Source organism: Macaca thibetana, chromosome 2, assembly GCF_024542745.1.
Source record: "Macaca thibetana thibetana isolate TM-01 chromosome 2, ASM2454274v1, whole genome shotgun sequence".
In the NCBI taxonomy this organism is placed as follows: Eukaryota; Metazoa; Chordata; class Mammalia; order Primates; family Cercopithecidae; genus Macaca; species Macaca thibetana.
The window spans coordinates 75,799,817-75,826,292 of record NC_065579.1 but is presented as its reverse complement, the minus strand read 5'-3'; the positions used below and the strand labels follow the sequence as shown (position 1 = coordinate 75,826,292).

At 39.7% G+C, this 26,476-nt stretch overlaps 1 protein-coding gene across 7 annotated transcripts in view; it reads right to left on the bottom strand.

The window, feature by feature from the left end:
* FNDC3B (fibronectin type III domain containing 3B) overlaps nt 1-26,476 on the bottom strand; it is a 363,826-nt gene that overhangs the window by 101,446 nt on the left and 235,904 nt on the right. For all 7 annotated transcript variants that reach the window (XM_050780053.1, XM_050780054.1, XM_050780057.1 and 4 more), the window contains 3 exons: nt 13,247-13,305; nt 3,634-3,785; nt 374-433 (listed from right to left, as the gene is read on the bottom strand). In XM_050780053.1, coding sequence (XP_050636010.1) covers nt 374-433; nt 3,634-3,785; nt 13,247-13,305 — 271 coding nt within the window. The remainder of the gene's footprint in view (nt 1-373; nt 434-3,633; nt 3,786-13,246; nt 13,306-26,476) is intronic.

Genomic DNA, 26,476 nt, shown 5'->3' with positions numbered 1-26,476 from the left:
GTCATTTGAATATACAGTTTATATGATGGTCTATAAGAAACACTGATATGCCCAAGGTTAAAAAAAAAAAAAAAATTTCAACTGTTTTATAGAAAGAAACTGTTAAACCATAGTCCAACAGATCTTAGAAGACCATGTAAAATTACTTTTAAAATGATTTTCAGTGTTTAACACCTAATTTTCTGTTCACAGAAGCACTTCTGTGTCTTCCCAGTTACTATGGTCTTGAGAGTCAATGAATGGCCCATGAGCCATGGTACTGAAACTTACAGCAAGGTAAGCAACATTCACCAAAAACTTAAAAGGGGGCACAGGTTTTTGCTTTAGCCACCTGGATTCTCCAATACAGTTTGGCTCTTATGTCCTAACTCACCTCACATGATAATCTGTTGCTGGTCTAAGATCTTTCAGGTTACATTCTAATTCTTCTCCACTGTAAAGAAAAAGCATTCATTAGTTGCTAATACCAGTTTCAAAGCAAACGAGATTTGGGATTTGGGTGTCCAGTAATGTACTGACAATAATTCATGAACTATTATGTCAGATTCCACCATAAACCAGAAATAAACTTTCTTATTTGATATTATTATCTGTTTGGGACTAGAAAATCAGGTTCCTTTTAATGATGCCATCTTAGATCTTGAAAATGGCATAGTTAACTTACTAATAAAATTCTAAAAGATCTTATCACTTCTTACAAGTAAATACATAAAAGTAACTAAGTAAGCAAATGAATGAATGAACAAACTAATGAATAAAAATGATCACGCCAACTGTTAACAGAAGGCACTTTCCATACTTACCTTGGCAGGAACCTGAATTATCTCAACTCTGGACTGTCTTTAACAAAAATCACAATCTCACTTCCTCACTTACCAACGCACCCAACAAATAGCTCTCTTAAATAAAATAAAACCATTTATATACTCAAAAATTGCAACTGAACTTCAACTTAAATCATGAGGAAGTAACCAACACAAAATAAGGAATGTTTCATTGAAAATTTTTAAAAAGGTGAAAGGTGTGTGGGCATGTGACTTATTTTGTGTTCTTCAAAAATATCAGTGTCATAAAAGTGTAAGAAATACCGTGGAAGTGTTCCAAATTAAAGAAGGCTAAAGAGACATGACAACTAAAGGCACTGTCTGACCCTAGACTAGCTCCTGAGCAGGAGGGGGTGGAAAACTGCTCAATTTTTCAGAATAACAGGTATTATTTATGGACCAAGCGACAAAGCTGGAATATAGACAACAGATAAAGTATTATATCAATGTAAGTTTATGAAGTTGATAATTACACTGTGGTTCTTTAAAAAAAAAAATCTTATTTATAGAAAATATCCTGAAGGATTTTGCAGTAAGGGACCATTACATATAAAACTTATGAAAAAAATATGGATTGAGGACAGAAAGAGGAAAAGAGGAAGGAGGTCAAATGATAAAACAGAGTATAAAGTTAATAACAACTGAATGTGGGTATGGAGTATACATGTATTCCTTGATTTCTCTATTTTTGGGACATCTTTTAAGTTTGAAATTATTCCAAATAAAAGGCTGGGTTTTTTTAAGTTGTGAACTGGAAGTTGTATCCAGACCTTGCCTGAAGCTCTGTTGTTTAGCCTACATTGTATCTTTTAAAATATCTTGCATTTGCTCCATTAGTTTAGTAACAGGGAAATTTGTACAATAATTCAGATTTTCAGCATCTTTTGAAAAAAAAATTCAAAGAATCAGCAAATTTTAGCAACAATCGACTTAAGGCTGAGTGGCGACTGTTTTTCGATGAAAACAGGAGCTCTCCTGTTCACCTCATTTTCAGCCTTTCCACTTGCTTACGTATGTTACCGGCCGAACCTCTCTGGGCATTTGAGGCTCTAGCTCCTGCCACCAATGTTCATCTTGCATGAAAAGGCTCTGTCCACAGTTGTCCCTCAGTACCTACAAGGAAATCAGTACCACGACCCCACCCCCACACAGCGTATACACATACTCGAGTCCCCAGTTGACCCTGCATATCCACAGGTCTCACATCCTGTGAATATTGTTCTGGCCTGCATGTGGTTGACAAGAATCCGTGCAGTTGAGACCTGTGTTGTTCAAGGGTCAACTATATCTGCTCCTTGCCAGGCATGGGGGAGATGGCACTCTGTATTTCTTTTTTTTTTTTTTTTTGAGAGGGAGTCTCTGTCACCCAGGCTGGAGTGCAGTGGCGCGATCTCAGCTCACTGCAACCTCCGCCTCCCGGGTTCACGCCATTCTCCTGCCTCAGCCTCCCTCCTAGCTGGGACTACAGGTGCCCGCCACCACGCCCGGCTAATTTTTTGTATTTTTAGTAGAGACGGGGTTTCGCCGTGTTAGCCAGGATGGTCTCCATCTCTTGACCTCATGATCCACCCACCTCAGCCTCCCAAAGTGCTGGGATTACAGGCGTGAGCCACTATGCCTGGCGGCACTCTATATTTCTTTAAAGTTGATACTAATTCTGATTTTTCAGGCTAGAATAAAATGGTGGTGAGCCAGAGTTAGGAATATCCTAAATACAGTGGGGAATCCCTGGAGTGTTATCAGAAGGGCAGTGATCTGGCCTGATTTTGTTTCTGCAGTGAGTTGGCAAGGTTGTAGAAGAGCAAGAGTAGGGGGTGGAAGACCCTCAAGAGACTCCTGAGGGCATCCAGGGAAGACAGTGGAGGTAGCCTGGGTAGCAAGAGGAGGACACAGCAGCCACAGGGCTTGCGTCTTTAACCTCTGTCCCTCTTTGCTCGTCAGGAAGACTGTGGAGCAAGAATTAGGAACAGGAAAGGGGAAGATACGGCTCTGCGGCACTGATGCAGTAGGGAAATAGGAGAGAATACAAACATCTCTGGCAGAAAAAGTGAGGATTGTGTGACCACATTATTACCCTGGGCATGGGCAGTCACAGGAGGGTCCTCTCACAGGGAGGCCAAACAAGCAGTTAAAACAAAACTGACTTTCTCATTTCCTGCTCTGCAAATCTGAGTAGTGCCCAGTAATTACAAAGAAGAAAGACATGGCCCTAAAATTGTGCTCACATTTAGAACACAGTTATCAATATTTTGAATGGTCAATACCTGGGAGTCCACAGAGCAGAAGGGGCTAATCCCTTCTCTGTGAGCTAAACTTTTGACCATTTAAGGCCTCGAAATGAAATGTTTTGAAGTATCTTTATTACAGGCTGGAAACTATTGTGGAAGGTAAGAAATAGGGTAAAACAGAAGGAAACATATTGCAGAACTTTAAAAAACAGGGCTACAAAAAGGTCTGCATCTGAAAATAGAGAAGTCACCTTATAATCACTCAATGTATAGAAAAACTAAAAGTCATAATCGCCTTTTGCCGACAGACATTAACAGAAAGTTTTCTTTAATACTCTACTGACAGCAAATATAACCAAGTGATGTATTTTACCCATACCTAATAGCTCTATGCTACTCATTTCCAAATAAGAATTACTCTGGACACAATGATTTCTTAGCATTATAATTATTACTAAATCTTAAAATAAACTAAAGGAAAATTTACCAAGCCTGTAAAGTTTTCCTTTGTTTTCCATTTTCCTTCACAACTCCAATTTTATAGTTTAGCAGCAAAGAAAAACAATAGAAACATACACAACCTGTAAATTATCTTGTATTTTCCATCTCGTCCTTTGTCTGATAAGGCAACCTCATAACTGTAGGGGAAGGAAAGACCACTGTGGGGTCCACAGGAAAGTCCGACAGGGGGAGCCCAGGACAACACAACTGCTCTCGCCTGAATATTAGAAACCTGCGGAAGAGAAACGTGCGACACAAGTATTCAAATCCATTTTACATTTTCAGAATTATTGGTAGTGGCATAAAACTGGCTCAAAGTTAATCCAAAGTAAACTAGTTTAATTATATTGAAAGACGTCTTATATGGCGCTCTCTTTCAAAGTCCTGGTGTCCAAAATATGGTTCTTGCAATGCCAACCTTCATCCAAATCCAGTGCAATTTGCATTCTGTCCTCCATAAAGTAAAATAATGTCATGTGAGGGAATTTTTTTTTAACATAAGTAAAAACCTGAATGGAAGGTTTCTACGTTATGTGGAAGAAGCCATACCCACAGGTACTCGGATCTGGTTTCAAGCCTTGCATGGTGTCAAATCATTCTTCAAAGCTAATACCTTTCCAATAATATCCCTTGAAGTCCTGCAAATTCCCAGGACAACCCAATGGGTGGAGAACTGGAACCAAGGACCAGGCTGATATGGGATTAATATCATTATAGAAGTGGAAATGCTTCACCATTCTAAGCTCTGTTTTTATACTTTTGGTTTAGCCTCTGCTTCAGACTTCAGTTGAACCGAAGACTCTGAGACTTAAAATACCCAGAACCTTCTTAAAATACTATTGTGAAGCATGTTTTACAAAATCTACTCTATCTTTCAGAGGTGTTTATGAGGACTAAGCTCTGGCTGACCACAGCTATAACCTGTTTATTGATGGACCCTGCATGGGCTTCCTTCCTGATATGGTTTGGATTTGTGTTCCCACCCATATCTCAGGTCAAACTATAAACCCTAGTCTTGGAGGAGGGCCTGGTGGCAGGTGACTGGATCATTGCGGCAGACTTCCCCCTTGCTGTTCTCCTGACGTGAGTTCTCACAAGATCTGGTTGTTTAAAAGTGTGTGGCACTTCTCCCTTCTCTCTCTCTTCCTCCTTCTCAGGCAACGTAAGACATGCCTGCTTCCCCTTTTCTTCCACTATGATTATAAGTTTCCTGAGGCCTTCCCAGCCATGCTTCCTGTACATCCTGCAGAAGCATGAGTCAATTAAACCTCTTTTCTTTATAAATTACCCAATGTCAGGTAGTTCTTTATAGCAATGCGAGAACAGACTAATACACTTCCCTTCTCTGTCTCAGTTCCCTTGTCTCCAACCAGGACTTCCTGGGCCATATCCCCACAGAAACTATTTGCACTCAAACCTTTTTTTAGAGTCCTTTTCTGGAGAAACTCAACTTAAAATATGATCTAATTATTTAAAATAAATCTAAGAACAAAACTTTAATGCTGTAACTTTCTAAAGGCTATTCTATTGCTATCTGGATATTGGTCTGGATAGCATATTAAAAACAAACAGGACTTAATACAGATGCTAAAGCTTAACGTTCACAAAGACTTTATGGCTGTAGATTATTAGGCTGTAGATGGAGACAGGTAAACTGTTCAGTCCCTTTTTTTTCCCTTCTTCCATTTTTGTCACATCTGATCTATATAAAGATTATTAGAATTATTAAATACTTGAAATACAAATAATAAATATGGAAAATGAAGATAGAGTCTCTCTTCAGTCCGTCCTTCACTACATTTTTAGTGGAGATCACTTCACACTGTTTATTCCATATAAATAGAATATCATGATATATTTAGCCAATTACTTAGTCAAACTCCTGCTCATCCTTAAAGACCCCAGCCCAGCCTCACCACCTCCCAGTAGCCTTCTCTAAATTATCTCATGCAGCGTCACTCCTCCGTGTTCTACAGAACCTTGTGGATATTGCTAGAATTGCTAATCACGTTATGGCCTTTGTCTACCTCCCTTGGGCTTTGAGACTCCCTATGGACAGAATCCAAGTCATATTCAACTGTGATCAGCGGTTGGTTAGTAAATGTTTGTTGAATAAAAAAATAAAAGGAAATAAGATGGTCTAAGTTTCTGCCATAGGCAACACAGAAGATGGTAGGCTTGTATTACACATCTCTGGAAAACATCTGAGGAAGATTGCTATGGCTCCAGACTAGCAGCTCTCTTCTCCACCCCTCCAATCCACCGGCACCACAATGCTGTTACCGCCCCTCCAGGATGCTGGCCTCTCTTACGCCCTCTCTCATGCCCCTGTGACTTAGCTTTTAACTCTCCTACTTTCTTGGCTTTAACCAACTTCTCTTGGACCCAGTTCAAATGCCTTGTTTATTCATTTAATGGTCATACTTCACCCTGTGAGGGGCTGTGTGGACACAAAGATGATGAAGGTATGATCTTTGGCCTCAAGGAACCCCAACCTGTCGAAGACGGACAGGTACATGAGGGGACTCACGGTAGATATACTCTTAGGTTTCCTGAGACTGATTCTGGACAGATTTCTGTACTGTCTGCACTGTCAGATTCAATCACTCTTCTTTGTACTTTTGCCGTATTTTCCGTCCCTGCATTTGGTGCATGTTACATTAGAGCATTACTTGGTTATTTGTATGTTGTTCCTCTACCTAGATTTTAAGACAGCATTTCTAACACACAACAGTATATCTGCTCAATTTCTTCACATATCATTAATGAGTAATCCTGAGGTATTTGGTGTTATATTTGATTTTTAATGTGGGAGATAATTTGTTACAAAGAGTTTAGTTTCTTGGGAAAAAAGGAGGCTCATAAGGTACGAGAAAACACTCAGCCAAGGTGGTAAGTGGCTGCTTTGCACCCAAGAACACAGAAGACAGTAGCACTGATTCTATGAATGGTGGTGTGAAGTAACACCATGTCTCAAAATAGCTCAGTCGAATACCAACATTCTAGATACCAAACAAATATCCATAAAGTCACATCCTTTTAAACTCTACCTTTTATGTCAGCTATGACAACTTTACTTTTTTCCCTTAGAACTTGGTTAAATTATTATTTACCTGAACAGAGAAATACAACACTTGAATCATCAACTAAAATAACATTCACTTTTTCCTTAGAGTGCCTAAGCAAGCCTTCAGGATGTACACTGTCATCGGCATGCAATGCAGATGTTTGTGGAAATACATTTTTCCAATATGCTAGCCTATCAGAAATGCAGTTTGACAACTCAGCATCACTCTCAAAAGATAGTGGTTTCTGTGAATTCTTTCCTTGAGCTAAGCAGCCAGACACCCAGATCATGATGATGTTCTGGGGCCAAATCCCTCTTGTCCTCCTGCTCTCTCTCTTTCATTGACTCTTGGACTGAGGGTGCCCTTGTTTAGGCAATGGAATCAGGAGAAAAAGATCACTTGGTCTCCATTAGGACTTGGAACTTGTTTCCACTTAAGGCTGTTTCCAGAAACTGACATGCTATCTTTCAAGAGAATGTTACTTGAAGGTGAATTCTCAGCACTAGACATATTTACTCCAAGTGTCCTGGGAAGTAATGCTTTAATGAGAGATTTGGAACTCTAGGAACTCTATCTGGGTTCATGCCTATTTCAGAGCAACAACACTCATATACGACCTTCACATTGCAAGTCTGTGTGTGCTGAAACTTTCTTGCCAGCAGTGACCACCAAGCTTAACTAGGGCATGGCTAATCTGATCATCACAGTGATCACCATAGCTGTTGTTCCCCTCACCCCTCAAAAAAGTTTAGAGGCCATAAAGCTAACTGACTTCCTGATATTTAATTAACCTACCATAACTAGAAAGTCAGTCTCCTTTGATGGTGATAAACGTGGTAACTTCTAGTTATAAAACTATTGGACAAGGTGCAATCTGACATTTGTTTCTGCAATAGTAATATAAAGGGGTCTGTTGTATAGGTTACTAGTATACATCTGCATATGAATTATTGAAACTAAACTGCTTTTGAGCACCTTGAAGGACTCATGAAATTACTTCCTACTACTAAGTGGTCACATACTGATTAGAAATCATTCTTGTCTATTTATTAAATGTAGATTCCAATTTGAAAGCAGTTCAATAACTGCTATAAAAGGGTCTGTTGTATAGGTTATTAGTGTAAGTCTGCATATGAATTATTTAAACTAAACTGCTTTTTAGCACCTTGAAGCACTCATAAAATTACTTCCTACTTCTAAATGGTCACATACTGATGTGACCATTTCTAATGATTAGAAATCATTCTTGTCTGTTTATTAAATGTAGACTCCAACTTGAAAGCAGTTGTTCTGTATATGTGTATATAAGGAAATTATAAAACTGCATTGTCCTGTAGCTATTCGATATGTAATCCATAGCTTCCTTTCTCCTTGCACCTTCTCTCCTGTTCATCCCAGTATTTTAATACTATTCTGTAAAATTTTCTATTTTTTTCTGAGATTTTATTATTATGCAAATGATAGTACTTGGATCAGAAACACCATTTATTCTCGCAGCTACTAAATTGTTTCTTTTACGTTCAAAAATATTTCCTTGTACATTGATAGCTTCTAAATTTGCTCTGGCCTTTGGATTTAACTATGTGGGAGGCCTACTGATCTAATTAAAGAGTACACTAAGGAAATATTACCACACAAATACTGGCTTCACTTCTAAAGTATCATCATGAGAAACACCACCACAAAGGAAAATAAATGAAAAAGGAAAAGGTTAAAGAAAAAGGATACTCAAATCTAAGAATTTCACAGTCATCTGTTTTTATGATTCCTTAAGTGCTAAGAGCCGCCTATGTGCTCCCAGATGCACTACTGTTTATCTTTCAAGGGACTGCTTCTTACAGGGGAAGTGTTCCTCACACGTCAGTTTACTCGCTTCTGGAACCGACAAATCAATTGTTCCAACAAGCTAAACATTCGCGGATAGAAACAATGCAGAACCGCAATTCCAGGTTACATTATTTATATCCTGAAAATAAACAGCCCACCAGTCTATGGGAGCACCACCACCAGAGAAGGTCAGACCACATTACGCTTGAGATGGCTGGCTAATTCCTAAGCCACTCAGAATAATACCTGGCTTATTGCTCTGTCACAGTGGAGGCTTGCTCAATTCAGGGTGCCCAAAGTTCTAGAAAGATAACTGGAATCCACAAGTACTACGTATTGTTCTGCACCTAAATAAAATCATCTGCAAAACCTCAAAGCAAAATATATGCCTTTTATTTAGAGGTGCTACCAGTTGTGGCTGAAAGGAACAAAAAATTAAATAATCCTTTTTACAACTGTGTGCCCAACTTTCCATGGCTCTGCTTCTTTCCCTGTCAGATGGCCCGATACCTCTCCTTCCCATGTCAGAGCACAGAAGTTTCACTTTTGCTTAGCGATATGCTACAGACTATAAATACTGCATTCTAAGTACATAATTGACTTCTCAGATAGTCGCTATAGGTAGTATTTCTTATCCTACCTTTCAAAGATGAGGAAACTGAGGCACAAGGAAACTACGTAACTTACCCAAGGTCACAAAGACAGGTAATAGCCAATGCAAGTCCCAACCCAGAGTGCCAGATTGCAAAGCACAGGCCTTCCCTCTAGTGGCTGCTGCCTTATACACTGGCGGAGGCGCATCCTGAGGCTGGCCAGGCTTCAGGCGTTTGTCCCACCTGCCAGAACCCAGCTACAGTCACACAGTTATTCGGCAAACATCTGTTAACGGTTCACTATGTGTCAAGAACAGTGCTAGGTATTCGGAGCAAAAAGTTAAATAACACACAATCACAAACAAAAACTTCAGAAGAAAAGGCGTACGAAGAGGAGAGAGAGAAACTGCATAAACAACTAACTGGGTTGGGAAGAAACAGTGGACTATCTCAGGCAAGAACGCTTCTGAGGATCGGGAGGGGAGTGTGGTAGGTCCCCAAAGAGGTCCACATCCTAGTCCTTGGAACCCATGAATATATTACCTTATATGGCAAAAGGGACTTTGAAGATGTGACTAAGTTAAGGCTCTTGTGAAGGGGAGACTTAACCTGGATTATCTGGATGGGCCCAGTATAATCACAGGGGTCCTTATAAGTGAAAGAAGGAGTCAAGACAGTCGGAGACAGGCATGTGATAAGGGAAGTAGAAGCTGGGGGAATATGGTTGCTGACTTTGCAGACAGAGCCAAGAGGGGAAAAGGCAAGAAAACAGATTATGTCCCAAAGCCTCTAGAATACAGCTCTGCCAACACTTTGATTATATCCTAGCCAGAGACATTTTGGACTTTCTGGTCTCTAAACCTTTATGACAATAAATTTGTACTGTTTTAAGTCATTCAATTTGTGGTAAATCATTACAGCAGCAATAGGAAACATACAGGTGGAGAGAAAGAGAAGTTGTTTTAGTCATGTGCAAAAGTAGGAGGCACGAACAAGCATGGCACTCTTCATACAAACTCCCCTTGTCTGCTATGCCTTCAGCCCAGGTAACCCGGATATATTTACACTGCCATCCAGAGAATCAGACATGCAGGGTGGTTAGCACCAACCACCACCCACATGCTGGCAAAGCAACTGTGTCCAGAGACGCCCACTTCCTATCAGGTGATTTTCATCCAACTGCTTAAAAGGTAGGGTGTAGTATTTTGGCAAGTTCAAGCCTCACTGTTAAAAGGGCATGAGATATAAATGCTGATCTACAGATCTTTAATGACTCTGGAGTGTGTAACTACCTGAGGCTTTGTTTCTATTCACCTCCAGAAAGTTTCTCAACCCGCCTTTTCCAAACCTAGAAAGATAATGTGTTGCTTATGCTGCAGAATTAACAACTCCAGCTTTACAGGACTAAGGAGACTCTTCAGCTGTATTGACTATGTCTGTGCCCATCTAAGCCATGCTGATATGGAAATGTTATCTTTTGACTGAATTTCTCACCCAGAAGCCACTTCAAAGGTTTGGAGGAGGGTAACGAGACAGAATGGAGTCCAGGTAAGCTGGCTGGCTCTGCAGACAGGCTGTTACCTTGTGGCATTTACCTGAGTGAATTCGCCAGGTCCGGGCCCCTGCCCAGTGACTCAGACAATCTAGCCCAGTTATCCTTGACATTTGATATCAATTCTAATAGGTTATAGTGCCATATTCTATCTCTAGAACGGCTCTAGTATCTGTCCCCTGCTTCCTGCCACACAGATATTACCACCTAATTCTGACTCCCATAGCCTTTCACCAGGACTACAGTAGTAGATTCTAACACTGCTCTTCCCTGCGTCTCCCTTCTTCTCACTCCAACTCATCTGCCAACTGTTTGATCATTCTGAAAATGCAGCCCTGATTCCAGAGTCAGACTTGAATGTCAAACTATAAGACTTATGGAATCAGATATATACAATCAGATTGCCAGTTAATTGATTCATAATGAGAAACAGAAGTATCTGGTAGATTAGACAGCACTGTCAACCTGCCTCACATACTTTCTCTCTGTTGGCAACAAGGAAGTCAAATTCTCAAAAGGCTACTAAGTGAGAACCAAATGAAAACAAGGGGAGTCATCTACCTGATTCAAGGGCCTAAAGGCAGTAGGCTCTGAGAAGCCAATTCTCTATGATGGGTGCAGAACAGCCTGGTCAGGCTGTCATGGGTAGAGCTAACATCTACGTGCTTCTGTAGCCAAGCAATCTTTGCTTCCAAATGATACCAACAAAAGTTATCAGATGACGCTTCTACCCTATTATATTTTACAACACAGCTACTTAAAAAAGCCTATTAACCTGCCGTAAAACCTCAAAAGATTAAATGCCTAATAAATACTGCATCAAGAAAAAGGACCAATGAATCTAAATATGGCTTTATCTTGCTAGAGCCATCTCACCCTCAAGAAACAGAGATTGTGTCACTTCTTCAGCGCAGCAGTGACTAGGAATATCTGAGAGAAAGCACTATGTGCATAAACATAACTAAGAAGTGACTATGACGTTCCGAAACTACATTTGGGACCATGAGTGAACCCGTTGCTCTGCCCTCTCTCTGATTATGATTCCTCTGTTTTCCTCGCAGAGTTTTCTTCTCTACTACACTATAAACATAAGCTTTTTCCAAGATTCTGCCCTCACGCCTTTTCCAATCTCTCTCCCTTATACTGCACCCGCTGTCTGCAAAGCTATCATCGAATCCTACAACGTGACGTATCATTGCTACACATGTGATCTCCCTGTCTTGTATCTTGTTCCTCCGCGCTCCTCAGCATCGGCCTCCCAGACATTTGTGACCGCCCGCTGTACCTATCGTTCCAGATTCCCTGACAGTGAAACAAACTCAGCATGTCCAAGAATGGCACTGAAGATACAAAAAGGACAAAGATGTGAACCTGTTCTAGAGAAACCACAGGTTACCAGGAAAGACACAGAAACAAGTAGATGCAGTACAATGTATTAAATACAATAGCAGAAGTCCATGGAGGGCACAGCAAAGCTGGGGGTAGAGCCTCCCACTTGATGGGCATGGACAGCAATCAGGGAGGCGTCTTAGAGGAAGCAATTCTTGAGAGGAGGCATTGAAACCTGAAAGCCCAGTTATCCTTGACATTTGATATCAATTCTAATAGGTTATAGTGCCGTATTCTATCTCTAGAACAGCTCTAGTATCTATCCCCTGCTGCCTGCCACACAGATGTTACCACCCTAATTCTGACTCCCATAGCCTTTCACCAGGACTACAGTAGTAGATTCTAACACTGCTCTTCCCTGCATCTCCCTTCTTCTCATTCCAACTCATCTGCCAACTGTTCGATCATTCTGAAAATGCAGCCCTGATTACATAAGTTCTTTGCTCAAAAACCCCCAGTGGCAGCCTGCTCCTCACCAAAGTAAGTACAGACTCCCCGCCCCCCGCCCCCAAACAGCAACACCCCAATCCTCTACAAGTGCCTTATTATGCCTGTTGGTCAACACACCTCCAGCTTTCAGGTTGTCAAACTCAACTATGTACCCTGAAGCATGTTTGGACTCTTCTGTTAAAAAGCCTCAGTATTTGAAACATATGCAGAATCAAGGTTTTCCAATTCAGCTAGAAAATACTCCAAAGAACTCTGGCTCTAATCTGAGATGAAAGGCTGGATCAACATTCTGAATTTTTCACTTGAATTTCAAAGCACCTGGCAAAATCAAAACCTCACCACTCCGACCATTTTCTTTCCTGCCATTGCACCCAATGTTCTGGACTTATTTTTCACAGCTAATAGTTAAATATCTTTTTGAAGTTTACTTGGAAAAATACTTGGGATTACTGAGGTTTTCAAAAATTATGATTACTACATTTATACAGGTTAAAAAAAAAAAAAACTACCAAAAGAAAACTGTAGACTAAAAAGAGAGAGAGACAAAAAAGAAAGAATCTTTGGAAAGAATATCTAACTGCATTCAGAACACCTAAATAAAGACATTTCAGTGGATTATGACTACACACAGAAGGCCGCTGTTCTATGTCTCATGCTCCATTAATAACTGAACTGAACACTATTTCATAGTTGATGAGTAATCTGCAAAGGGAAGGAGCCCTTTTGCTTACCTACTGTGTGGTGGAGGGGAAAAAAAGCACATTTGAAATACTTTAAAAAGTGTCATTTATGCTGAGAAATCCAGAAGACATACCTGTGGTTTCTCTATTCCCGAAAGAATGTCTTGCACCCTCTTTACTTCCAACTCATATTCTGCATTGCGAAAAAGAAAAAAGGAAAAACAATACCATTAGAAGGCAGTAAGGTTGTCAAGTTCCTTCCCCAAGGCCTTTTAACTAGAGTTATCATTAAATCCGTTGCCTGTTATCACAAATTTTTGGTATTACAAATGTTACCAGGAAAATCAGGAATGAAGGTGTCTTTGGGGAATGGAGTTTCACTGTGGTTCACTGACTTGCCACTGTATAGTTTTAAGTGTTCACGATGTTAACGAGATTAACACAGGGTTCCATTTTAACATTTAATAATCTAACAGGCAACAGAGAATAGGTCCTAAGAAGGGCAAGTGGAGGGACCAAGGTACCTGGAAACTGAGAGTAAGATGTGGTTGAAGAGACAATGGTTACTCCATTTGGGGCTGTGAGCTCAAATTTTTGAGTTGTATTTTTACTTGTTTATTTACTTGTTTTTACTTGTTTACTTAAGTTAAAATGTTTACATTTGATGGGCAGTCACTGGGGTGTTTAAGAAAAGGGAAAGATAAGATCTTTTGAGCTTGAAAAGATGTGTTTGTCTTCTGTGTGAACAATGAATATAAGGAAGGTAAGCAAGGGAGCAGAAAGACCAGTCAGGGATTGCTGCAGTGGCCCAGGCAAAGGATAGGATAGACCTGGCCTGGGCTAGAACTGACAGTAAAGACGGTGAGACAGGACTAGTTGAGGAGGTATGGGTGCTGAAGGACTGGATGTGATGGGTAAGAGTGAGGAAATGCGACACACCAAGGATAATTCCTAGTTTTTGGCTTGCTCAACTGGATGGATGATGGTGCCTTTTAATCAGATGAGGTAAATGGGCATGTTTTTGGGGTGGGGCATAATTAGATTTTAGAAATGAAAGAATAGTGCTTGGATAAGAGAGTACGAGGTGGGAAGCATGTGTACAAAAAAAGACAAGTAATAGAACTTAAACTTAAGAATCTGCAATTTGTTAGAGGATCTTCTTGATTTTCACAGTGGGCTTGATGGAATCTAATTTTGAGTTTATAGCAGACTCCATTTAACCTAGTTCATGAGCTAAATGCTAGAGGGATATGATCACTAAGACATATGTCCCTGCCCCCAAGATATTTCAAGTCTAGTGGAGGGGAGGTGGAAAGAATGAAACCAAATAGGCAATTACAGTGCCTTGTAATGGGTGCTATAGTAAAGATAACCCAAAAGAGGGCATCTGAAATGGTTTTCCAGGAACCAGCATTTAGCTGAGCCCTGTGTATAATAAGCAGGCACTTGGAGGGGAAGGGGGATGTGGACCTAAGGAGTGAGAGATGGGCTAATACGCCCAGCTCTGCACAGACCTGTTTGTCCTTATTGTTCAGGTCTAATCTTAAAGTCATCTTTTCAAAAAATCCCACCTAAACTGCTACACCTGACCCCAGCCTCATTTCTGTCACTCTTATATCCTATTTCCTTATCAATTATCAAAATCTGAAAAGAATTATCTTGCTTATTTGTTTGCTTATTTCTGGTCTTTCTTACCAACAAACATAAGATTGAGGAAGTCAGAGACACCACAGGGTCTAGAGTAGGCAAATTTTTTCCTAAAGGATCAAATAAATATTTTAAACTTTGTGGGCCACATATAGGTCTCTTGCATATTCTGTTTTTTGTTTTTTTTTTTCATAACGCATTAAAATGTTAACAACCTCTTAGTTTGTGGGCCATACAAAAACAGGCTACAGGGAGACTATATAGTTCAGTGACCCCTGCCCTAGGACACAATCACCATTACCCGCAGCACCCAGCATAGGCCATACACGTGCAATGCTCAATAGACACTTCCTGACTAAATAAATGAACAAAGTCTATATTAAAAATACCAAAAACTTGTAGTTGGCACCACTCCAAACTTAAAAAGGATTTGTTCCTTATTTTTTTTCCTGTTGTGTTCTGTTTAGTAGGACATGCTACCTTTAGTCTGGTGAGAAAAACAAATGGGCTGGTGGCAATATGATGTTTTTGAAAACTGCAACCTTTTAAAAGAAAACCCACATTCAAAAGACCAAATGTCATAAGCTCATTTATAACTATGTATTCATGTTAAGATATAAATTGTGTCCATAAACCAAAAGTGGACATACCCTCACATTTTCTGGAAGCCTCTGCTAAGTAAACTGTAAATATTATATGATCTCAAAAGTTAACTGTCGGTTAAAAAAAAAATCAAAACAAAACATAAGCATAGTCACAATAAATGAACTGGTTCCGTTGTTAAAGACAACGTGTTCTCAATTTCTGGTTATTCTAGAATTTGAAGGACCCTATGGTTTCAAACACTCACATAGCTATGTTCAAACAGCCAGTTGAAGGAGGTAACTGTTTCCTCCTGCTATGAAGAAGGCATTTAGATTTTCTTACAAAGGCAACAAGTCAGACCCTATCCTTGGAGTAATAAAAGTGTAGAAGAGGGACAATCACCAACTCAACACAGAAAGAAGGGAAGAATTAAAGGGATCAGAAAATAAAACATCCTCAGGACTATGCACTAGAAATACACTATAAAAGAACGGAGTTAAAACAGGATGCTTTGTCCCACACAAACTGGAAAGCCCCTCCCACCTTGCTTTCAAACACACATGGCAGAAGAAATGGCTATGCTTTTAACAGAAAAAAAGAAAAATTAGAGAAAGAGGCTAGATTAAAAGGAATTTAAAAAAAAAAAAAAACTGTCCGAAATCAAAAAGATTGAATTTCAGGTAAAAGCCAGAAATACAAGGGAAAGGTCCTTCAAAGATAAAAACAACTTCCAAAGAGAGGTCAGGACTTGCCTTGTCTGTTTGCCTTTCATTATAATCACAAAAACTGACATTTCCTGAGCACCTACATACATGGTGGTCTATGCATCACCACCTTGCTAATTTTTACAATGTCCCCTGCAAGATGGACACTCTCTGCTCCATTTCACAGTGGTGGACAGGAACTTATGCCTACTTAGCTCATCATGGTTCTCATCTCCGGTGCTGGGCACACCATTCGTAGGTGTCTTTGTTGACTGAGGAAGGAAGATAAGGAACAAATGAGGAAACTGAGGCTCAGAGAGTAGATGTGATTTCTCCAGGGCCGCAAGTCTAATACATGGTCCCAAAGCAAGTAGAACCTTTCTGTTGACTGTATCATGAAGAGTTAAAAGAGATCTGGGGATCCTGAGGGAGAGGACATTGAGAAAGAAAACACGGGGTTGACACTGGTGGGGTGTTGGCCTTGAGGTAGATGGGAGAAAGAGAAGGCAGCAGAGGAGACCTGCTCAGTCCTATGGGAAGGTTTATGTTGGTTTTCTTGTTTGCTTTTAACTTAGAAAAGGTTGTCAAATGAACAGAGCAAAGGCCACCTATCTGCAGGGAATGTATATGAGAAAAGGAAGAATTTAAAAAGTGGGCCTTGAATGGGGCCAAATAAACAAAGGATTCTGAGAAGATAAAAAATAAAAATGGCAGGGCATGGGGAGGGAAGGTAGTGACAATGCAATCACTGCCCTATCGTGTCTGGTCACTAGCTCCTCATATTAGGAGAAACGTGGTACCAAGGCCAGATAGAATTCTGTCTTCTTTCAAGCTTCTAATTGTAAATATGGGTAAAAAGAGAGAAAAATACACTTACACCACATTTATTTAACACTTTTCCATTTGTGCTGCCACAGACTAAGAAGGAAAAGGTAAATAAAACCCGGGCACACAATTTGCACCAAACAAGAGTAAAAATAAAATCTGTTTTAAAGTGACAGTTACTTCCCACATAAACAATAAACTCTTGTACAAAAGCTAATAGTGTAGTATGAAAATGTCAAAATTCACAACTCTACAACCTAAATAAGTGAGTTAACTAAGCCCTTGGCCTATCTCTCCCTAAGCATGATTTAAGTGTGCCTCGAAGTCAACTGAATGACCACTGTTTCCATAAAACAGTTTCAGAGCCCAGCTGTAGGAAGACTGTATGTCAGAGTTTGGATGAAGCCATTGTTTGGTGGCATGCTTTCTTTTTTTCCTTTTTTGTTCTTTTTCTCTTGTCTCTCTCATACACACACCTCCCATATTGTGAAGGAAAGAAGAATAACTAATCTCCTCACAAAAATAAGCAAACAAAACAAAAAAGAATTCTGCTGATTTGCCTTTAGGATATCTTTTTTATTCAAGCTGAAAACTCTGTCTTGTTTTAATTTCTTCCCCTCTTAAGAATTTGGCATTTGGTGTGTGCCAACTAAACAAGAGATTGCCCCAGATGCAGAAACGCAAGGTTCTGGTGCAAGGTCAGAGGACAAGTTTCTTATTCTTCATTCTCAGGGGCTATTTTTCACCTTCTGGTGTGCAGTAAGTAAGTGAACTCAGACACAAATCGTGTAAGCAAACTTTATATTTCTTATTCCTCACACTGAAGCAGCTAAATAAACAGATCGAAACCATTTTCCACCTGATTCAACCTTGCTGGTGATCACAGCTGCGGTGGATGAACATGAAAACCATTTTCTACATTGCTGCCTTCTTAGTAGTTGAATGGCATTAGCTGGGCATGGTGGCGCACACCTGTAATCCCAACTACTCAGGAGGCTGAGGCAGGAGAATCGCTTGAACCCGGGAGGCAGAGGTTGCAGTGAGCTGAGACTGCACCATTGCACTCCGGCCTGGGTGACAGAGTGAGACTCTGTCTCAAAATATATATTAATTAATTAATTAATTAATAATAATAATAATAAGGCACTCTTGGATAGTGTTTCAAACTGAGAAGGGATATTTTGTTTTGCAGATATAGGCACATTTAATGATAGGAAAGTTTTTGAAAAGGAGCTAAGATGGGAGCCTCTAATTCAAACATGTCCACAGTCAGCTGAGAACTAGTCTATCTGGAAATGCTAAAAAAGGAAAGGGGGGCTCAGCTTAGAGACACAAGTCTTTCCTTTTCCCTAAAAGCAAATCTCCTACACCAAGGAAATAAAGCATTTTTTAGTAAAGGGAAGGTTGAAATGAAAACACACAAGCAAAGTAAATGTTTTTTTTTAAAAGAAAAGAAAAAGAGAGAGAGAGAGAGAGAGAAAGAAAGAAAGAAAGAAAGAAAGAAAGAAAGAAAGAAAGAAAGAAAGAAAAGAGAGAAAGAAACCCACACACATAGAAGGAAGATGTGTCATGTGAAATTTAAACTTTCCATAAATAATGGTTGTCATGTTTGCTCCAAAAAGAAACCCAAGTTCAGACTGTTTGAATAACTGTTAAGACCTAAACTAATTAAAATATCCTCCTTTATATACATAATTTACTTCTTTGGTTTATTTCACATTTTTTCCTTCTTAGAAAAGAAATACAGCTACACGCTTAGCTACTAGCTATAGAATGTATTTCTGGTTGTAACAGCTCTATCATTCCAATGGGATGACATCAACATTATTTCTCTCTAAATCTTCTGTCTAGTTCTTATCCACAAGGCTCATTTGTAGATATGCCTGTCATAACATCATATGCTTTCTCAGATCTGCCAAGGAGCTGACATAGCTACTCTCTTTAACAAATCATGTATAACGAACTAGGGGCATGGAAAATGTGTGGCTTCTGATCATGTTCATTTTGGAGGTAAGAAGTCTAAAGCCAATAGTAAACAATCAATATAAAAACAAACAAAAAAGAAACAAATAAATAATTTTAGCTGAAAAAGAGAAATGTGACTACTCAATAATAAGGACAAGCTAGATACCCAGTCAATGCCTACTAATGCTGAGAAGCATGAATGGGGACAAAAGAAAACAGTACTAAACATGTGTGTCGATGGCTGGATGTGGTGGCTCATGCCTGTAATCCCAGCACTTTGGGAGGCCAAGGTGGGCAGAAAGCTTGAGCCCAGAAGTTCAAGACCAGCCTAGGCAACATAGTAAGACCCCATCTCTACAAAAAATACAAAAATTAGCTGGGCTTGGTGGCACATGCCTGTAGTCCCAGCTACTTGGGAGGCTGAGGTGGGAGGATCACTGGAACCCGAGAGTTGAAGCCTGCAGTGAGCTGAGATGGCGCCACTGCACTCCAGCCTGTGCAACAGAGTGAGACTCTGTCTCCAAACAAACAACAATAGCAACAATGAATATGTGTTGAATTGGTTTTCTACTCAGAAAAAGAATATTGGCCATCTTCAATTTTGAAATATTACTTATGCTGGGGAAAAAAAAGGAATCAATAAGTGCATTCAAAAGAAGAATTAATTATCTAAGACTCTCCATGTAGTGACTACGATCCACAGTGGTTTTAAATACAAATATTAAAGATGTCGAAAATCACAAGACGAAGAATAAACTTGCATAATATAAGGACAATGCGGTTAATCTCAAAAAACAAATATTCCAGAAATATCTTGAGATATCAATCATCCTGATGCTAAAAATACAAAGATAAATATCTTGCTAGCCATTTTGCCCGTGAAGTGGTTACTCTGTTTGAAATCCTGAAAGGTAGCCAAGGGAATATCAGACTCTCAACACCAAAAAAGAAAGCAGCAGGCAGGTAAACGTATGTTGTATGCAGTTGCTTTCCATTCCAGGAAAATATTTTCAAGAGCGGCCTAGGTTCCAATCAGGTTCTGGAACCTTAAGAGAAAGGAGAGAAACACAAATGAATTTCTTTTCCAAGCAGTGTGCCCAGCTGGACAGGAGCGATGGCCAGAGAATGTCAATGGGACAACAGGGGCTAATTTCCTCTGAGCTTTTGTTGCTATTTCTGGAATTCATTCGACAGGATGATTCCCCCGTTGCCCTCCCTGAGACTACGATTTGAGTCAAGTCTTACCGGGAACATTTGCATTAACCCACTCACAGGGAAATGGGCTCCTTCAGGCAAATGCTATGTAACACCTTGGGTAATAAGAGGGGCAACACAGAGTGCCAGGTCTAGGTCTTTAATGAACTGAAATACTAGTAAGATTCTGTGTTCATTTCTGTCAGATTCCCTAAGAAAAATCTTTGTGTTCATTTCACAATGTAAAAATCATGTATATGCATGGAACTGGACAAAAGCTGCTAGTGTTTGTTTTCTTTTGTTTTGTTTTTGAGACAGAGTCTCACTCTGTTGCCCAGGCCAGAGTGCAGTGGCACGATCTCGGTTTTCTGCAACCTCCGTCTCCCGGGTTCAAGCGATTCTTCTGCCTCAGCCCACTGAGTAGCTGGGATTACAGGTGTGTGCCACTATGCCTGGCTAATTTTTGTATCTTAGTAGAGACGGGGTTTGACCATGTTGGCCAGTCCAGTCTCAAACTCCTGACCTCAAGTGATCCACCCATCTCGGCCTCCCAAAGTGCTGGGATTACAGGCGTGAGCCACCACACCCGGCCAAAAGCTGCTAGTGTTTTTCAGAACATCAAATTATACAGGGATGCAAACCCACAAAAATAGATGAAGTATGAGGTAGATATGTTTGCTTGGCCAGATTAACTCTAGAACCAGTCCTTTCCTCTTCTTCCCTGTATGTTTGAACTGTTCACTGCTAGCTGAGCCCTAACCTCTGCCAGATACAGCTCTTGTATTCTGGGTGAAGGCTCAAGACCATGATTATCCAGCAAGAGCTGGTACCCTCCCTGGGTATGTAACAGGAAAGTAGTCACTTAAATACAGGATAGAACAACTTAACAAAGGTAATTAAAGTTCATACACTACTTTTTGCATGGGAGTCTACAAACGTTTCCACAAAATGTTTTTTCATTAAGACTTGGCATGCCATATTAAATTTTTTTCAGGCAACTTATTCAATACTTTTTGCAAGACTGTGCCAACTCACAGGTGGAATCCAGAGTACGATTTCTAATATGTTGCATCTGAAAGATAATTTTAGTATGTATACCTCCTATCCAGCAAGTTTTGAACAGTGTTTACATCTACACTTCCTTAATTATGTCTCAGATGACTGAATTATTTGGGAATAAGGCTAGATACTCAGCCTGTGGCCAAGGAGCCAAGTGAAGCTCATCAGCTGATACGGGTACCAAATCCGGAGGGCTCAAGAGTTTCAGCATACAAAAAAGTCATTACCATCCATGACACAACCTACCACCACCCCAAGGAATCAGCAAGAGTTACATGTGTGGGTACATACTAAAATGCCTACCGCCATTAGGCAGGTAGTATCAATGAGTGGAGAAGGTGGGTATATAAAACAAAAGGGAAGGGTAAGGACTATGGAAAATGGAAAAACCTCACCCTATCTGAGGGGGCAGCTGCCATGCAGCCAATCAGTTATTCTTGGGGTATCGTGGGTCTGAGGCAGACATTCCCATTTTTCTAGGGAATCTAGAAATGCAAAGTTTTATGTGAAATTGCTCGATTTGTAAAAATACTTTTTTTTTTTTTTTTTGAGACGGAGTCTTGCTCTGTCGCCCAGGCTGGAGTGCACTGGCCGGATCTCAGCTCACTGCAAGCTCCGCCTCCCGGGTTCACGCCATTCTCCTGTCTCAGCCTCCCGAGTAGCTGGAACTACAGGCGACCGCCACCTCGCCTGGCTAGTTTTTTGTATATTTTAGTAGAGATGGGGTTTCACCGTGTTAGCCAGGATGGTCTCGATCTCCTGACCTCGTGATCCACCCGTCTCGGCCTCCCAAAGTGCTGGGATTACAGGCTTGAGCCACCGCGCCCGGCCAAAAATACATTTTTAAAACATTTTTAATCTATAGAAAAGCTGGAGCAGTACTATGAACACTGTTAGAGACTAAATGCTTGTGCCCTCCCAAAATTCGTGTATCTTAAAACCCTACGTGCTAAAGTGATGGCACTAGAAGGTAATTAGAATGAGATGAGGTCATGAGGATAAAGCCCTCATAAATGGGACTGATGTCCTTATAAGGGTACTGAGAGAGCTCGCTTTCTTCTCTCAGCCACACAAGGACACAGCACAAACGTGCCATCTATATAAAACAGCAAGACAGACCTCACCAGACACAAATATGCTGGCACCCTGATTTGGACTTCCCAGCCTTCAGAACTGTAAGAGATAAATGTTTGTTGCTTAAGCCACCCAATTTATGGTATAGTTATAGCAGCCTGAGCTAAGAAAAACACATAGATTGGTCAACTTATTAACATTTTGCTATACTTGCATGCTCACATTTGATCTCTACTTATATATATATACACACACACGTTTTTTCACAACCATTTGAAAGAAAGTTATTGATCTCATGACACTTCACCCTCAAAACTTCAGCAATTCTTTCCTGAGAACAGGGAGCTTCTCCTACATAAACACAAACACATTACTACAATCAGATTTAACATTAATCGAATAAATTTGAAATTAAAATCCATGTTTAAATTTTCTCAACTGTTCCAACAAAGTCTTTAATTTTTTTTCTCCTAATTCAGGATCGAATCGAGGACCAAGCATGCATTAGTTGTCAGGTTTTTACTAATCTTTCTTAATCTGGAACAGTAATCCCTTATACTTTGTCTTCATAAAGTCGACATTTTTGGAGTGGTCAGGCCAGTTTTCTTATATAATATATATCACTATCTGTAGTGTGATGCTATTTCCTCATAATTAGATACAGGCTAAGAATTTTGGGGAAGAACTGTTTACAGGTATACTTCCCATCCTATGACATGAGAACATGCACAGTTCTGTCTGAACTATTAGGTGATGCTCAGTTTGGTCACTTGCTTAAGGTATTGTGTAAAACCTGTCTCCATTGTCAAAACACGTTCTCCCCTTTCAGCTGATGGTTACAGTAAACACCGATGATCTCTAGCATGTATCATTATATTGGTAGTTTCCAGATGTCGATTTTTCTAATTCTGTCATTCCTTCTATGTTTATTAGTTCTCTCTCCCACTTTTAAAGTATCTTGAACCCAGATTCTTTTTTTTTTAACTCAATGTGTTAAAATCTGCTACACTTCACCACCATCATTATTTTTTGGACACTAAATTTGCCCTAAATGTAGCCAGCAGGAGGCTCTTCAAGCTGTCTTCTGGGCCCCTTTGTCCACTTCCTTGTGACTTCTGTTTTGGAACACCTGTTAAGTATTCTAATTTAAGATTAGATCGCCAAACAGTAAGAAAATACAAAGTGCCACTAGACTGCAAGTGAGAGATTTCAGTGGCATAAAGCAGAAATTATGCAAACATTTTGGATTTGCTAAAAGCTACTCTTACCCGAGGATCTTCTTACTTAAATGTGACTAGAAAAAGAAAACCATCTAAACATTTCTATCTTCCGTATCTTCTAGAAAGCAGAAACAAAGCAAACTCATAACCCAAAAGCTATCTTAAAATGATCTCTTAAAATATATCAAACTTGAAATCTAGAAAGTCAAACATAAACTATAGTAAACTAAGCAGAAAAACATAGAACAGATTTGCCTCTTTTTGGATTGTATAATTTCTGCTCTCAATTTAATCTGGTGGTATTTCAATTCTTGCTCTTCCTAATCAACATTTCCCTTTAAAAAAAAAAAAAAACCAGATAATCAAAAGTGACAGCACCATCTGCCCTAGTCCAGAAAAGAAAAACGCACTGTCTTCTAAATGCATTGAACTGAGAAATGAACTAAAATGAAAAGTTAAGATTGGGCCAGCAGGCAAGAAATGTCTATACGGAAAATGCTACTTGCAAGAGGCTATTCTCCAGAATTGAGACCATTCTGAGGAATAGAAGCTCTCTGGTATTACAAGAGAGCTTAAATTAGAAATTAGAAAATTAGAATACTTAATATTATTTTTCCATTTTATTCTCTAAAACATATTATGATAGAACAGACATCCACAAATCCAGGGTCAATGTAAAAGAAGTCGAATTGTTTTCAAGCCCACCTACTCTAGGCCAAAGCTATGCACTATTGCTATCTCATTCTAAGCCTTTAATAACATTTATAGTATTTGGAACATATTCAGTTTCTGTATAAAATAAAGGATTCTCTTAAGCCCTGCAGATGGATTTCCGTTGTCCAAATGAGCTGTCCTTGTTGTTCAAAACATGACATTCATCATAGGCCTTAATGTCTTTTGCATGTATATTCCCCCCCCCAATGAAACTAGTGTTCTATTTAAAGATTCAGTTTAAAAAGTCCAAGAGCCGAAATACTAGATTTACACCCCAAATTGGCTCTGTAATGGCACCACTTAGTAGCCACATTTCACTCTACAGATGATAAACCATATTCATCTGATCTCCATCTCCTAACAGCTGAGGTGTATAAACCCTGGACAACAGTGAGCTTATTGAGCCCGAGGGGCAGTTGTGAGCAAAAGCGGCCATTAAGGTCATGGACTAAACTGGGTGAGAAATAAAAACGCACAAGAGGAAAATATAATAGATAAGACAACACAAAAGAAAAAAAAATGAATGACCAAAAAAATCTGGATTGGCCCCCTAGTGCCTCATAATTTGACTATATTTGGAGATAGGGCCTTTAAAGACGTAATTAAGTTAATAAGAGCTCATTAGGGTGGGCTCTAATTTAACATGACAGGTGTCCTTAAAAGAGGAGGAAATTCGGACACAGACACACACACAGGGAAGAGGATGTGAAGACAGAGGGAGACAATGGCCAGCTACAAGTCATAGAGAGAGGCCTAGAATAGATCCTTCCCTCATGGCCCTGAAGGACCAACCCTGTGAACACTGCAGTCTGACTTCTAGCATCTAGAGCTGTGAGAAGATAAAATTGTGTTGTGTAAGCTACCTAGTCTGTGCTACTTTGTTCTGTCAGTCGTCGCATAACAATACATATACCAAACATATGCAAATACATATTAGATATTATTATACACATTTACTATAGATTCAGCAAATCAGAGATTTCATGAATCTGGTCAAGATCGCACAGGAAAATCTAAAAGAACCTAGTATCAAATCTTCAGGTCTTCTGATTTTTGGTCCAAGTCTATTTCTTCTTGGGGGCCATCCAAAACCTCTTCTCCTGCCATCTCCTGTGCCCAAAGGTAACAAGGGTAAGGCAGGGAGATTAACTTTACTTAAGATAAACAAATCTATCCGCTGGAAGAGACTGCTAGACTACTTGGTTCAGGACAAAATAATTACATTCGAAGTTTAAACATGTTTATACTACTGCTTCTGTAAGAGGCCACATCCAATTACAGAAGGTCAGTTTGGAAATCCAAAGAGAAGCTACCGAAAGTCATTTCAAAAGCTGGTCAAGAAAGACCAATCCCATAATAATTCTCCAGATTACTTCATGCCAAAGCATTGGTAATTTATCCTCTTCTCCCGCACGTACAGAAATGGAACACTCAGGATGTTTTGAAGCTGGAACACTGAGAATCATGCAGTAATTGCTTCCAAAAGACATACTATAGTATTTTTTTGCAGCTGACTGCAAAAGCAGCACACACCAGTTCCAAAAGAACAGAGACTATCTCAGACCATAAAGTACAGCTGTTTGTTGTGTGGCACCACCTGAAATATCCGTGTGTTGTTTTCTTCCCAACCAGCTACTACAGAGTGCATCCAGGCTGCTCAACTTATTTACGGCTCCAGCTGTTTTTCTGTATTTGAAGAAACTCCACCTTAGCAGCCATTTCTCTAAAGACTTTCAGTGAGGATAAAGAGGTGCTAAACTGTAGAGTGGACACTAATTCCATTCTTAAATAAAGCAACAACCACTAACGTAAAGTATAAGTTAATGTCTTTGTATTTGTAGAATAAAGTTCCTAATTTGACCTTCCTAGCAGTCACTGGATGAAAGTCTCACAAACACTTTCCTTTGTGGAGAAAACACTAACCTACCAGCCCAGAAAATATGGTCTAGGCTTATGTTTCTAAGAGGGCAAACAGTTGCTCTGTGCATGTATAAGGCCCCTATATTATGATAAGGCAGAACGAACAGAGAAGTAGTCATGGGTGCAGGGAATACATAGCGAGCAGGCAGCCTGTGATTAGATAGCAGAGCCATTGAAGAAGGTGGCTTTAGGAGACTTTTTTCTATGACACAGGAATTTCTAGTAGAAATGAACACAGAAAAAGCTGAAGGAACTGATGGAGTCAAGCATTTCTTTAAGAAACAAGTAGTTATATTGTCTAGTTGCAATTACTGTGAACCAGTCTTCATTGCTCAAATTTAAAATGCATTTCTACATTTTGAACAAAAGGTAAAACCATTTCCTACTTATTGTGCCGTTAATAAGTCCATTATTAAATAGTTGGTTTCTAAAATGAAATTCTGAGTGTGAAATTGTA